At 50.0% G+C, this 13503-nt stretch overlaps 1 protein-coding gene across 1 annotated transcript in view; it reads right to left on the bottom strand.

Moving 5' to 3' along the window:
• WDR48 (WD repeat domain 48) overlaps positions 1 to 13503 on the bottom strand; it is a 264189-nt gene that overhangs the window by 50250 nt on the left and 200436 nt on the right. The window contains exons 11-12 of the mRNA XM_063921834.1: positions 10528 to 10625; positions 9889 to 9996 (exon numbers count right to left, since the gene is read on the bottom strand). Of these exons, the coding sequence (XP_063777904.1) occupies positions 9889 to 9996; positions 10528 to 10625 (206 nt within the window). The remainder of the gene's footprint in view (positions 1 to 9888; positions 9997 to 10527; positions 10626 to 13503) is intronic.

The following is a 13503-nucleotide window of genomic DNA, read 5'->3' as shown; positions in this document are numbered from 1 at the left end:
CATCTGGGATAGTGGGCGCTTGTGAGACCCTGACGGCCTCTGCATTGTAGGATCAGGCATGGGTTGAGACCCTGACTGTCCCAAGGCTACAGCTTTATCCAACCTGTTATGCAAGGAGCTTACATTATCATTTAACACCTTCCACATATCCATCCAATCAGGTGTCGGCACCTCATTCATCTGCACTTGTTCTGCCTCCACATATCCTTCCTCATCAAACATGTCGACACTGACGTACCGACACACCGCACACACACAGGGAATGCTCTGACTGAGGACAGGACCCCACCAAGGCTTTTGGGGAGACAGAGAGAGAGAGTATGCCAGCACACACCCCAGCGCTATATATAACCCAGGGATTACACTAATTTAGTGACTACCCCGTAGCTCCTGTTTGTGATCGTTTTGCGCCTAAATTTATGTGCCCCCCCCCCTCTCTTTTTTACCCTTCTTGTACCTGGATACTGCAGGGGAGAGCCTGGGGAGCGTCTTTCCAGCGGAGCTGTGAAGAGAAAATGGCGCTGGTGTGCTGAGGAAGAAGGCCCCGCCCCCTCAGCGGCGGGCTTCTGTCCCGCTTGTATGTGTAAAAAATGGCGGGGGCTCGAACATATATCCAGTGCCTGACTGGATATATGCATTATTTTGCCAAAAGGTACCTTAATTGCTGCCCAGGGCGCCCCCCCCCCTGCACCCTACAGTGACCGGAGTGTGTGGGTGTGCTGCGGGAGCAATGGCGCACAGCTGCAGTGCGGTGCGCTACCTTAAGTGAAGACAGGAGTCTTCTGCCGCTGATTTCGATGTCTTCATGCTTCTGCTGCTTCTGTACTTCTGGCTCTGCGAGGGGGACGGCGGCGCGGCTCCGGGAACGGACGATCAAGGTTAGGTACCTGTGTTCGATCCCTCTGGAGCGAATGGTGTCCAGTAGCCTAAGAAGCGCAACCTAGCCGCAGTTAGTAGGTTTGCTTTTCTCCCCTCAGTCCCACGTAGCAGAGAGTCTGTTGCCAGCAGAAGCTCTCTGAAAATAAAAAACCTAAACTAAAATACTTTCTTCTTAGCAAGCTCAGGAGAGCCTACTAAAAGCACCCAGCTCTGGCCGGGCACAGATTCTAACTGAGGTCTGGAGGAGGGGCATAGAGGGAGGAGCCAGTGCGCACCAGGTAGTACTAAATCAATCTTTAGAGTGCCCAGTCTCCTGCGGAGCCCGTCTATTCCCCATGGTCCTTACGGAGTCCCCAGCATCCACTAGGACGTTAGAGAAAAGGAGACTTACTCACGGTAGCCGTGGCAATCCACGCATCCAGCGCCTCCTCAAACAGAGCCTGACCTGTATAGGGTAGGCTCTCCACTCTTATGGATTCCGCGTCCGCAGACAATGGCGCAGCCAGAAACCACTGCGAGCCAAGCACGACATGGAGGAGATTCCCGCAGCCATGGAACCCAGATCCTTCATGGATTCTACCAGGAACCCTGCAGAATCCTGTATGTTACGTAAAAATAAATCAACGTCCCCTTTATCCATCGTAGTCAAGTCCTCCTGCAGAGTGATTGACCACTTTGCTATAGCTTTTGAAATCCATGCACAGGCAATAGTAGGCCGCAGTATAACCCCTGAAGCCGTGTATATGGATTTGCGCGTAGCATCCACTTTGCGATCTGCCGGGTCTTTCAACGCGGTAGATCCCGGTACTGGTAAGACCACCTGTTTTGACAGCCTAGAGACAGAGCCGTCAACTATAGGCGGGGACTCCCATTTTTTCTATTGGCCTCCGGGAAGGGAAAAGCAACCAGAACCCTTTTAGGGATCTGGAATTTTTTCTCCGGGTGTTCACAGGCTTTTTCAAATATAGCATTTAATTCCTTAGATGCCGGGAAGGAGAGAGGGGCTTTCTTACAGTCTGTGAAAAAGGCCTCCTCAACCTGCTCAGGAGGTGTCAGAAATATGTAACACATCCAGCATGGCCTTAATCATAAACTGCACCCCCTTAGCAAGTGATGCCGTCCACCTCAACACATCCCCATCACAGTCTGCTGTGTCAGAATCGGTATCAGTGTCATCCTGCATAATTTGGGAAAGAGCACGTTTGTGAGAATGCACCGCAGGGGGCCCAGAGGGAGCAGTATCAGACCATACTGCCATAGAGGATTGCAATACCGGAGTTGCATGCTCAGTCCTTGCAACCCTTTCAGAAATCTAAGAAATAGCCCCCCTAAGAGAGGCTAACCACTCCGGTTCTCTAGCTGGGATCTGCGCTACAACAGTGCAATCCTGATTACATGGGATGGGATCTTCCAGAGAAGATAAATCCTCTGCAGCATATGAGATAGTGTGTCTAGACATGTTTGCTTGTACACCCCACACACACACACACACACACACACACAGGGTACAGAGCAGACAGAGTCCCCCCCCCATGAATGGCAGAGAGAGACAGAGATTGGAGCCAACCCAAACACAGCGCTATGTAGGTATAGGGAGACCCTTATCCAGCGCCGACTGTGTCCCTTAATAGGCGACACAGTCTTTACACAGCCTCCCCTCCCTCCTACAACCCCCTGGTACCGTACAGATAGCTGGAGGTGCTCTGGAGGGACTGCTCTTCCACTGGCAGCGTGTCTGCAGGCAGGAAAATGGCGCTGAACACTGCTGGGTCTGCTCTGAGGACAAGCTCCGCCCCCTTAAAGGCGCGCTCTTCTCGCTCTTCCAAGATTATACTGGCCTGCGGATTTTGTGCTGGCTGAGATCCGCGGTCCCCGACAGGCTTTCTGGTCAGTGTAGGGTTAAGGCGCCAGCTCTTGGTAGGGAGCCGATGACTCACTCGCCACACTTCAGCTCTGTAAGGCAGTGGCGGCATGCTATTGGGGTGAGCGTTCTCCTGCGGCGGGGAGAGATTTATCCCCTCTGGAGCTCAGTGTCCAGTCAGCGGAGACAGTGGCTCAGACCCCTCAGGGCGGACACTGCTCCACCTCTCAGTCCCTCGATGCAGGGAGGCTGTTGCCAGCAGCCTCCCTGTAAAATAACAAACTCTAAAATAAATTTTTCTAAAGAAGCTCTGTAGAGCTCCCCTAGCTGTGACTGGCTCCTCAGGACACATTTTCTACACTGAGTCTGGTAGAAGGGGCATAGAGGGAGGAGCCAGCTCACACTGTTAAACTCTTAAAGTGCCAATGGATCCTGGTGGACCAGTCTATACCCCATAGTACTAATATGGACCCCAGCATCCTCTAGGACATAAGAGAAATATAAATGTTAATAATGACAGTATAAATAAAAACCTTCCACTCTCCTATACCCCAGTCATGATTTGCCACTGACCAATGACAGGGCACTATATAAAGGTATAAGGTCTTACCAGGTGTCAATACATAAAAAGTATAAAGTCTTACGACACACATGTGTCAATATATAAAGGTATAAAGTCTTACCACACACAGGTGCCAATATATAAAGGTATAAATTCTTACCACACACAGGTGCCAATATATAAAGGTATAAAGTCTTACCACACACAGGTGCCAATAATAAGAATTTACTCACCGGTAATTCTATTTCTCGTAGTCCGTAGTGGATGCTGGGTACTCCGTAAGGACCATGGGGAATAGACGGGCTCCGCAGGAGACTGGGCACTCTTAAAAGAAAGATTAGGTACTATATCTGGTGTGCACTGGCTCCTCCCTCTATGCCCCTCCTCCAGACCTCAGTTAAGGAAACTGTGCCCGGAAGAGCTGACATTACTAGGAAAGGATTTGGAATCCAGGGTAAGACTCATACCAGCCACACCAATCACACCGTACAACTCGTGATAACTATACCCAGTTAACAGTATGAATAACAACTGAGCCTCACTGAACAGATGGCTCATAACAATAACCCTTTAGTTAAGCAATAACTATATACACGTATTGCAGAAAGTCCGCACTTGGGACGGGCTCCCAGCATCCACTACGGACTACGTGAAATAGAATTACCGGTGAGTAAATTCTTATTTTCTCTGACGTCCTAGTGGATGCTGGGTACTCTGTAAGGACCATGGGGATTATACCAAAGCTCCCAAACGGGCGGGAGAGTGCGGATGACTCTGCAGCACCGAATGAGCAAACTCAAGGTCCTCCTCAGCCAGGGTATCAAATTTGTAGAATTTTGCAAAAGTGTTAGACCCTGACCAAGTAGCAGCTCGGCAAAGTTGTAAAGCCGAGACCCCTTGGGCAGCCGCCCAAGAAGAGCCCAACTTCCTCGTGGAATGAGCTTTTACCGATTTAGGATGCGGCAGTCCAGCCGCAGAATGCGCAAGCTGAATTGTGCTACAGATCCAGCGAGCAATAGTCTGCTTTGAAGCAGGAGCACCCAGCTTGTTGGGTGCATGCAGGATAAAAAGCGAGTCAGTTTTTCTGACTCTAGCCGTCCTGGAGACGTAGATTTTCAGGGCCCGGACTACGTCCAGCAACTTGGAATCCTCCAAGTCCCCAGTAGCCGCAGGCACCACAATAGGTTGGTTCAAATGAAACGCAGATACCACCTTTGGGAGAAATTGGGGACGAGTCCTCAATTCTGCCCTGTCCATATGAAAATCAGATAAGGGCTTATACATGACAAAGCGCCAATTCTGACACACGCCTAGCTGAAGCCAAGGCCAACAGCATGACCACCTTCCACGTGAGATACTTTAACTCCACGGTTTTAAGTGGCTCAAACCAATGGGATTTCAGGAAATCCAACACTACGTTGAGATCCCAAGGTGCCACTGGAGGCACAAAAGGGGGCTGAATATGCAGCACTCCCTTAACAATCGTCTGAACTTCAGGCAGCGAAGCCAGTTCTTTCTGAAAGAAAATAGACAGGGCCGAAATCTGGACTTTTATGGATCCCAATTTTAGGCCCAAAGTCACTCCTGACTGGAGGAAGTGCAGAAATCGACCCAGCTAGAATTCCTCCGGTGGGACCTTCCTGGCCTCACACCACACAACATACTTTCGCCATATGCGGTGATAATGTCTTGCTGTCACATCCTTCCTAGCTTTAATCAGCGTAGGAATTACTTCATCGGGAATGCCCTTTTCCGTTAGGATCCGGCGTTCAACCGCCATGCCGTCAAACGCAGCAGCGGTAAGTCTTGGAACAGACAGGGCCCCTGCTGCAGCAGGTCCTGTCGGAGAGGCAGAGGCCATGGGTCCTCTGAGATCATTTCTTGTAGTTCTGGGTACCAAGTTCTTTTTGGCCAATCTGGAACAATGAGTATAGTTCTTACTCCTCTCCTTATTATCCTCAGTACCTTGGGTATGAGAGGAAGAGGAGGGAACACATAAACCGACTGGTACACCCATGGTGTCACTAGGGCGTCCACAGCTATCGCCTGAGGGTCCCTTGACCTGGCGCAATATCTTTTTAGCTTTTTTGTTGAGGCGGGATGCCATCATGTCCACCTGTGGCCTTTCCCAACGATTTACAATCAGCTTGAAGACTTCTGGATGAAGTCCCCACTCTCCCGGGTGGAGGTCGTGTCTGCTGAGGAAGTCTGCTTCCCAGTTGTCCACTCCCGGAATGAACACTGCTGACAGTGCTAGGACGTGATTCTCCGCCCATCGAAGAATCCTCGTGGCTTCTGCCATCGCTATCCTGCTTCTTGTGCCGCCCTGGCGGTTTACATGAGCGACCGCGGTGATGTTGTCTGACTGAATCAGCACCGGTTAGTTTTGAAGCAGGGGCTCCGCTTGACTTAGGGCGTTGTAAATGGCCCTTAGTTCCAGTATATTTATGTGTAGTGAAGTCTCCTGACTTGACCACTGACCTTGGAAGTTCCTTCCCTGCGTGACTGCCCCCCATCCTCGGAGGCTTGCATCCGTGGTCACCAGGATCCAGTCCTGTATGCCGAATCTGCGGCCCTCGAGAAGATGAGCACTCTGCAGCCACCACAGCAGACACACCCTGGCCCTCGGGGACAGGGTGATCAGCCGATGCATCTGAAGATGCGATCCGGACCACTTGTCCAACAGATCCCACTGAAAAATCCTTGCATGGAACCTGCCGAAGGGAATTGCTTCGTAAGAAGCCACCATCTTCCCCAGAACTCGCGTGCAGTGGTGCACCGACACCTGGTTTGGTTTCAGGAGGTCCCTGACCAGAGCTGACAATTCCTGGGCCTTCTCCCCCGGGAGAAACACCTTCTTCTGTTCTGTGTCCAGAATCATGCCCAAGAACAGCAGACGTGTCGTAGGAATCAGCTGCGACTTTGGGATATTCAGAATCCAGCCGTGCTGTTGCAACACCTCCTGAGAGAGTGCTACACTGACCAACAACTGCTCTCTGGACCTCGCCTTTATAAGGAGATCGTCCAAGTACGGGATAATTATAACTCCCTGCTTCCGAAGGAGTATCATCATTTCGGCCATTACCTTGGTAAATACCCTCGGTGCCGTGGACAGACCAAACGGCAACGTCTGGAATTGGTAATGACAGTCCTGTACCACGAACCTGAGGTACACCTGGTGAGGTGGGTAAATGGGGACATGCAGGTAAGCATCTTTTATGTCCAGCGACACCATAAAATCCCCCTCTTCCAGGTTTGCAATAACCGCCCTGAGCGATTCCATTTTGAACTTGAACTTCCTTATATAAGTGTTCAAGGATTTTAAATTTAGAATGGGTCTCACGAACCGTCCGGTTTCGGTACCACAAACATTGTTGAATAGTAACCCCTTCCCTGTTGAAGGAGGGGAACCTTGATTATCACCTGCTGGAGGTACAGCTTGTGAATAGCCGCCAGTACTACCTCCCTTTCCTTGGGAGCAGCTGGCAAGGCCGATTTGAGGTAACGGCGAGGGGGAGTCGCCTCGAACTCCAGCTTGTATCCCTGAGATACCACTTGTAGGACCCAGGGATCCACCTGTGAGCGAACCCACTGGTCGCTGAAGTTCCGGAGACGCGCCCCCACCGCACCTGGCTCCACCTGTGGAGCCCCAGCGTCATGCGGTGGATTTAGTGGAAACAGGGGAGGATTTTTGTTCCTGGGAACTGGCTGTCTGATGCAGCTTCTTTCCTCTTCCCCTGCCTCTGGGCAGAAAGGATGCGCCTCTGACACGCTTGCCTTTCTGAGGCCGAAAGGACTGTACTTGATAATACGGTGCTTTCTTAGGTTGTGAGGGAACGTGAGGTAAAAAAGTCGACTTCTATGCTGTCGCTGTGGATGCAAGGTCTGAGAGACCGTCCCCAAACAATTCCTCACCCTTATAAGGCAAAACCTCCATGTGCCTTTTAGAATCGGCATCACCTGTCCACTGCCGAGTCCATAATACTCTCCTGGCAGAAATGGACATCGCATTAATTCTGGATGCCAGTCGGCAAATGTCCCTCTGTGCATCCCTCATATATAAGACTACGTCCTTTATATGCTCTATAGTTAGCAAAATAGTATCCCTGTCGAGGGTATCAATGTTGTCTGACAGGGTATCAGACCATGCTGCTGCAGCACTACACATCCATGCCGAAGCAATTGCAGGTCTCAGTATAGTACCTGAGTGTGTATATACAGACTTCAGGATAGCCTCCTGCTTTCTATATGCAGGCTCCTTTAAGGCGGCCGTATCCTGAGACGGCAGTGCCACCCTTTTAGATAAGCGTGTGAGCGCCTTGTCCACCCTAGGGGATGTTTCCCAACGTAACCTATCCGTTGGCGGGAAAGGGTACGCCATCAGTAACCTCTTAGAAATCACCAGTTTCTTATCAGGGGAACACCACGCTTCCTCACACAATTCATTTAACTCATCAGATGGGGGAAAAGTCACTGGCTGCTTTTTCTCCCCAAACATAATACCCTTTTTAGTGGTAACCGGGTTTATGTCAGAAATGTGTAAAACATCTTTCATAGCCGTAATCATACATCGGATGGCCCTTGTGGACTGTACATTTGTCTCATCCTCGTCGACACTGGAGTCAGACTCCGTGTCGACATCTGTGTCTGCCATCTGAGCTAGCGGGCGTTTTTGAGCCCCTGATGGCCTCTGAGACGCCTGGGCAGGCGCGGGCTGAGATGCCGACTGTCCCATGGCTGTCACGTCGTCAGACCTTTTATGTAAGGAGTTGACACTGTCGGTTAATACCTTCCACATATCCATCCACTCCGGTGTCGGCCCCGCAGGGGGTGACATCACACTTATCGGCTCCTGCTCCACCTCCACGTAACCCTCCTCATCAAACATGTCGACACAGCCGTACCGACACACCGCACACACACAGGGAATGCTCTGACTGAGGACAGGACCCCACAAAGTCCTTTGGAGAGACAGAGAGAGAGTATGCCAGCACACACCACAGCGCTATATAACCAGGGATTTACACTAAAGTGAGTGATTTTTCCCTATAGCAGCTTATTATACACAGTTTGCGCCTAAATTTAGTGCCCCCCCTCTCTTTTTTACCCTTGAAGCCTGGAAACTGCAGGGGAGAGCCTGGGGAGCTGCCTTCCAGCGGAGCTGTGAAGAGAAAATGGCGCCGGTGTGCTGAGGAAGATAGCCCCGCCCCTTTCTCGGCGGACTTCTCCCGCTTTTTTATATGCTTTATGGCGGGGGATTATGCACATATACAGTTTATTAGCTGTATTATGTGCTATTTAGCCATGTAAGGTACTCTAATTGCTGCCCAGGGCGCCCCCCCCCCCCCCCCCCCAGCGCCCTGCACCCATCAGTGACCGGAGTGTGTGGTGTGCAGAGGGAGCAATGGCGCACAGCTGCAGTGCTGTGCGCTACCTTAATGAAGAACGGAGTCTTCAGCCGCCGATTTTCAAGTTTCTCTTCAGTCTCTGCAAGGGGGACGGCGGCGCGGCTCCGGGAACGGACGATCGAGGTCGGGCCCTGTGTTCGATCCCTCTGGAGCTAATGGTGTCCAGTAGCCTTAGAAGCACAAGCTAGCTGCAAGCAGGTAGGTTTGCTTCTCTCCCCTCAGTCCCTCGTAGCAGTGAGTCTGTTGCCAGCAGATCTCACTGAAAATAAAAAAACCTAACAAATACTTTCTTTAGTAGAAGCTCAGGAGAGCCCCTAGAGTGCATCCAGCTCTGGCCGGGCACAGATTCTAACTGAGGTCTGGAGGAGGGGCATAGAGGGAGGAGCCAGTGCACACCAGATATAGTACCTAATCTTTCTTTTAAGAGTGCCCAGTCTCCTGCGGAGCCCGTCTATTCCCCATGGTCCCTACGGAGTACCCAGCATCCACTAGGACGTCAGAGAAATATAAAGGTATAAAGTCTTATCACACACAGGTGCCAATATATAAAGGTATAAAGTCTTACCACACACAGGTGCCAAGAGCACAGGAAAAAGAACCAGATAAATGTCAACCTGAGGCTGGGTCTACATAAGCTAGTCAATGCGCAATGGACAAAACGTGTTTACTACGAGGTCCCGACAGCCGGAATGCCGACAGTGGGTGAGTGCAAAATAGCTCCTTGCATGCTCGCTGCGCTCGACATGATGCGGGCATGGTGGCACGCTCCACGTTATTTATTCTCACTCCAGGGGTGTTGTGGACACCCCAAGAGGGAGAATAGTTGTCGGTATCCCAGCACAGATATGCTGAGCGCCGGGAACCCAACAGCCAGGATATCGAATGCTTCCCGGACAAAACACATCTGTCAAGTGTCAAGGTGGAAAGTGGAAAGCTACTGCCTTACAGAGACATACCATTTATGTAGTCTACATATCTTTACAGAGAATAATCATTCACATCAGTCCCTGCTCCAGTGGAGCATACAATCTATATTCCCTAGTACCTGGGCATACACACACAGCCAAACACCATGATTAACGTAATCAGAAGCAAATTAACCTAAAGGATACATGTATTGGTACAAATCATAATAAAAGAAAACATCTAATTCAGAACAAGAAAAAAACAATACCTACCCCAGTCTTCAGATCTACAGAGAACCAATTTGGTACATAAACCATCTTAAACCTCTTTTTAATTTCTTCTTCAAAATCCACCTTTCCCAAATCTTCAATTTTGCAAGCCTGTAAATCAATTAGATGTGAATGGGCAGTGCGGTTTTAAAAAATTCTGAATAAAATTAAAATATGCAAACTGAATACACAGATATGTTGGGCAGGATGTAATGCAGTCGATTTTGGCGCCCGTGCGGGATGCCGGCCGAACTCGGACGCCTTATTAAATGGGCAATCACTTACAAGGCAAATTCTTGCCTTCTAAGTGATTGTTTTTAAAGGGGCAATGTCTAAGTTCGGCCGGCATACCGCACGGCCGCCAAAATCAACTGCATTACATCCTACCCATGGTGTCTCACAGCAAACTAACTATTCTATCATGTTCTTTTCGTGTGCATACACTGTAAGCTTTCCCAGGTCATTCTATAAACAGATGTGAGCAACATGGTATTCCAGCTGTTGTAGGCTAAGGAAGAATATCCACAGTCTCTATTTCCCTATAGACTGTAAGCTAGTGAGCACATTCACAGCCTTTATTACACTGCAAGCCAAGAGCTTCTGCACTTAGGCCATTGTCAGAAGCCTCAGATAGCAACTTACCTTCAGTACATCCCAGTAGGCCACATTGTTATTGGTATCTTTGGTTAGTATGTGCCTCTTGTCATTCAGTATGTTGCACTGGATAATGCTAGCGCCCCCTGGAAAGACAAATTTCAACCACAACGATAAACGAAATGACACGTATTACTGCACATAGCACACAAGCATCCTAGGAGATCTGTAAATGAAACACTATTACCGGAAAAGATTAAACACCATACTCTAAATAGTCTAAAATGGAAAGAAAGAAAAAAGTAATCAGCAAAAAATCAAAACAAAACACAAGGTAAAAAAAGAAAAAGAAAAGATTTATGGTAAGAACTTACCTTTGTTTGTTAAATCTCTGCGAGGTACACGGTGTTCCACAGGGAATAACATCGGGGTGTAGAGTTGGATCTTGATCCGATGCACCAACAGGCTAAAAGCTTTGACTGTTCTCAAGATGCACAGCGCTGCCTCCTCTATAACCCTGCCTCCGTGCACAGGAGCTCAGTTTTGTTAACCAGTCCAATGCAGTAGCCAGTAAGAGAGACAACAAACGTTAGTAGCCACATATACCACATTCCCTCGACAGGAGAAGGTACCAGCGGCTAATGCCATACAAACCCAAAGAAGCTAAGTGCGTCAGGGTGGGCGCCCTGTGGAACCCAGTGTAACTCGCAGAAAGAGATTTAACAAAGGTAAGCTCTTACCATAAATCTCCTTTTCTGCAGCGGGGTACACTGGGGGTACACTGGGGTTCCACAAGGAATAACATCGGGGATGTCCTAAAGCAGTTCCTCATGGGAGGGGACGCACTGTAGTGGGCACAAGAAACCGGCGTCCAAAGGAGGCATCCTGGGAGACGGAAGAATTGAAGGCATAGAAACTAATGAATGTGTTCACTGAGGACCACGCAGCCGCCTTGCACAATTGTTCAAGGGTCGCACCACGTCGGCCACCCAAGAAGGTCCAACAGACCGAGTAGAATGGGCTTTGATGGTAGCAGGAGATGGAAGACCAGCCTGTACATAAGCATGTGCAATCACCATTCTAATCCATCTGGCCAAGGTCTGCTTACTAGCAGGCCAGCCACGTTTGTGAACACAAAAAGGACAAAAAGGGAATCAGATCTTCTAAGAGAAGCTGTTCTCTTCACAAAAATACGGAGAGCCCGTACCACATCCCAAGACCACTCTTTAGAGTAGGGGTGGGCAACATGCGGCCCGCGGACCGATCGTGCCTGGCCCGCTGTGCCCCACCAGAGTGCAATGACAAGCGGCCCGAGAGGCCGCTTGTCATTGCACTGCTCTCAGACGCGGCGCCGCTGAGGAAATCCCGGTCACGTCACAGGGTCAGCTGACCGGGATTTCCTCCGTTACCATGCGCGCGCTGAGCGGCACGTGGGGCGGGCACTGCAGTGAGCAGGAGCGGCGGCTGAGTGAGGAGAAGAAGCGGTGGCCAGCGAGCGGGAGCAGGAGAGGCCACATCAGCAGCGACTCCAGGAGGCAGCAGCAGCAGCGCGGATTATCGGACAGTGGGGATCGTCTGCCACTGTGACAAACAGGTAAACCCCCTGTCCAGGCAGCCCCTGGATCAGCGCTTCAGCTGCCATATAGGTTTAGGGGTGGGGAGGCCGCGGAGTTAAAATCTGCAATATGGGTTTAGGGGAGGGAGGGGGGGAAGGGACGGTCTGCCATAATATGTAAAAAAGTGGGACGCTGTCTGCCGTAATGTGTAAAAAGGGGGACGCTTTCTGCCGTAATGTGTAAAAAGGGGGACGATGTCTGCCGTAATGTGTAAAAAGGGGGACGATGTCTGCCGTAATGTGTAAAAAGGGGGACGATGTCTGCCGTAATGTGTAAAAAGGGGGACGATGTCTGCCGTAATGTGTAAAAAGGGGGACGATGTCTGCCGTAATGTGTAAAAAGGGGACGATGTCTGCCGTAATGTGTAAAAAGGGGGACGATGTCTGCCGTAATGTGTAAAAACGGGGGCACTGTCTGCTGTAATGTGTAAAAAGGGGGACGATGTCTGCCGTAATGTGTAAAAAGGGGGACAATGTCTGCCGTAATGTGTAAAAAGGGGGACAATGTCTGCCGTAATGTGTAAAAAGGGGGACGATGTCTGCCGTAATGTGTAAAAACGGGGGCGCTGTCTGCTGTAATGTGTAAAAAGGGGACGCTGTCTGCTGTAATGTGTAAAAAGGGGACGCTGTCTTCCATAATGTGTAAAAAGGGGGACGCTATCTGCCGTAATGTGTAAAAAAAAGGGCACGCTGTCTGCCGTAATGTGTAAAAAGGGGACTCTTTTTGAGTATTTTGTGTGTGGCCCTCGAATATTCGCTGGAAGTGTTAAGCGCCCCCTCAGCTGAAATAATTGCCCACCCCTGCTTTAGAGGATAAACCAGGAGAGGTAAAGGCCGGAACCACAATCTCTTGGTTAAGGTGGAAAGATGACACCACCTTAGGTAGATAACCAACGCGAGTTCTAAGAACCGCCCGGTCACGGTGAAAAATGAGACAGGGTGACCGACAGGACACGGCACCCAAGTCTGAAACTCGTCTAGCAGAGGCAATAGCCAGCAAGAACAGGACCTTAAGAGTAAGCCACTTAAGGTCCACAGACTCAAGAGGTTCAAACGAAGACTCTCGTAAGGCATCCAGAACAACCAACAAATCCCAAGGAGTCACAGGCGGGACATAGGGAGGTTGAATCCGTAAAACACCCTGAGTGAATGTATGAACATCAGGCAGAGTCGCAATTTTTCTCCAAAACCAAATTGACAAGGCAGAAATATGAACCTTGAGGGAGGCCAGACGAAGGCCTAAGTCCAGGCCCTGTTGCAGGAAAGCCAAAAGCTTGGCAGTGCTGAACTTATATGCGTCATAATGGTTAGTCGCACATAATGGTTAGTCGCACACCATGAGAAGTATGAATTCCAGACCCTATAATAAATCAGAGACTAAGACGGTTTACGGGCCTTCAACATAGATT

The sequence above is a fragment of the Pseudophryne corroboree genome, chromosome 5 (assembly GCF_028390025.1).
Source record: "Pseudophryne corroboree isolate aPseCor3 chromosome 5, aPseCor3.hap2, whole genome shotgun sequence".
Taxonomy (NCBI): domain Eukaryota; kingdom Metazoa; phylum Chordata; class Amphibia; order Anura; family Myobatrachidae; genus Pseudophryne; species Pseudophryne corroboree.
Note: the sequence above shows the minus strand (reverse complement) of the source record. Positions and strands in the feature narration are given on the sequence as shown.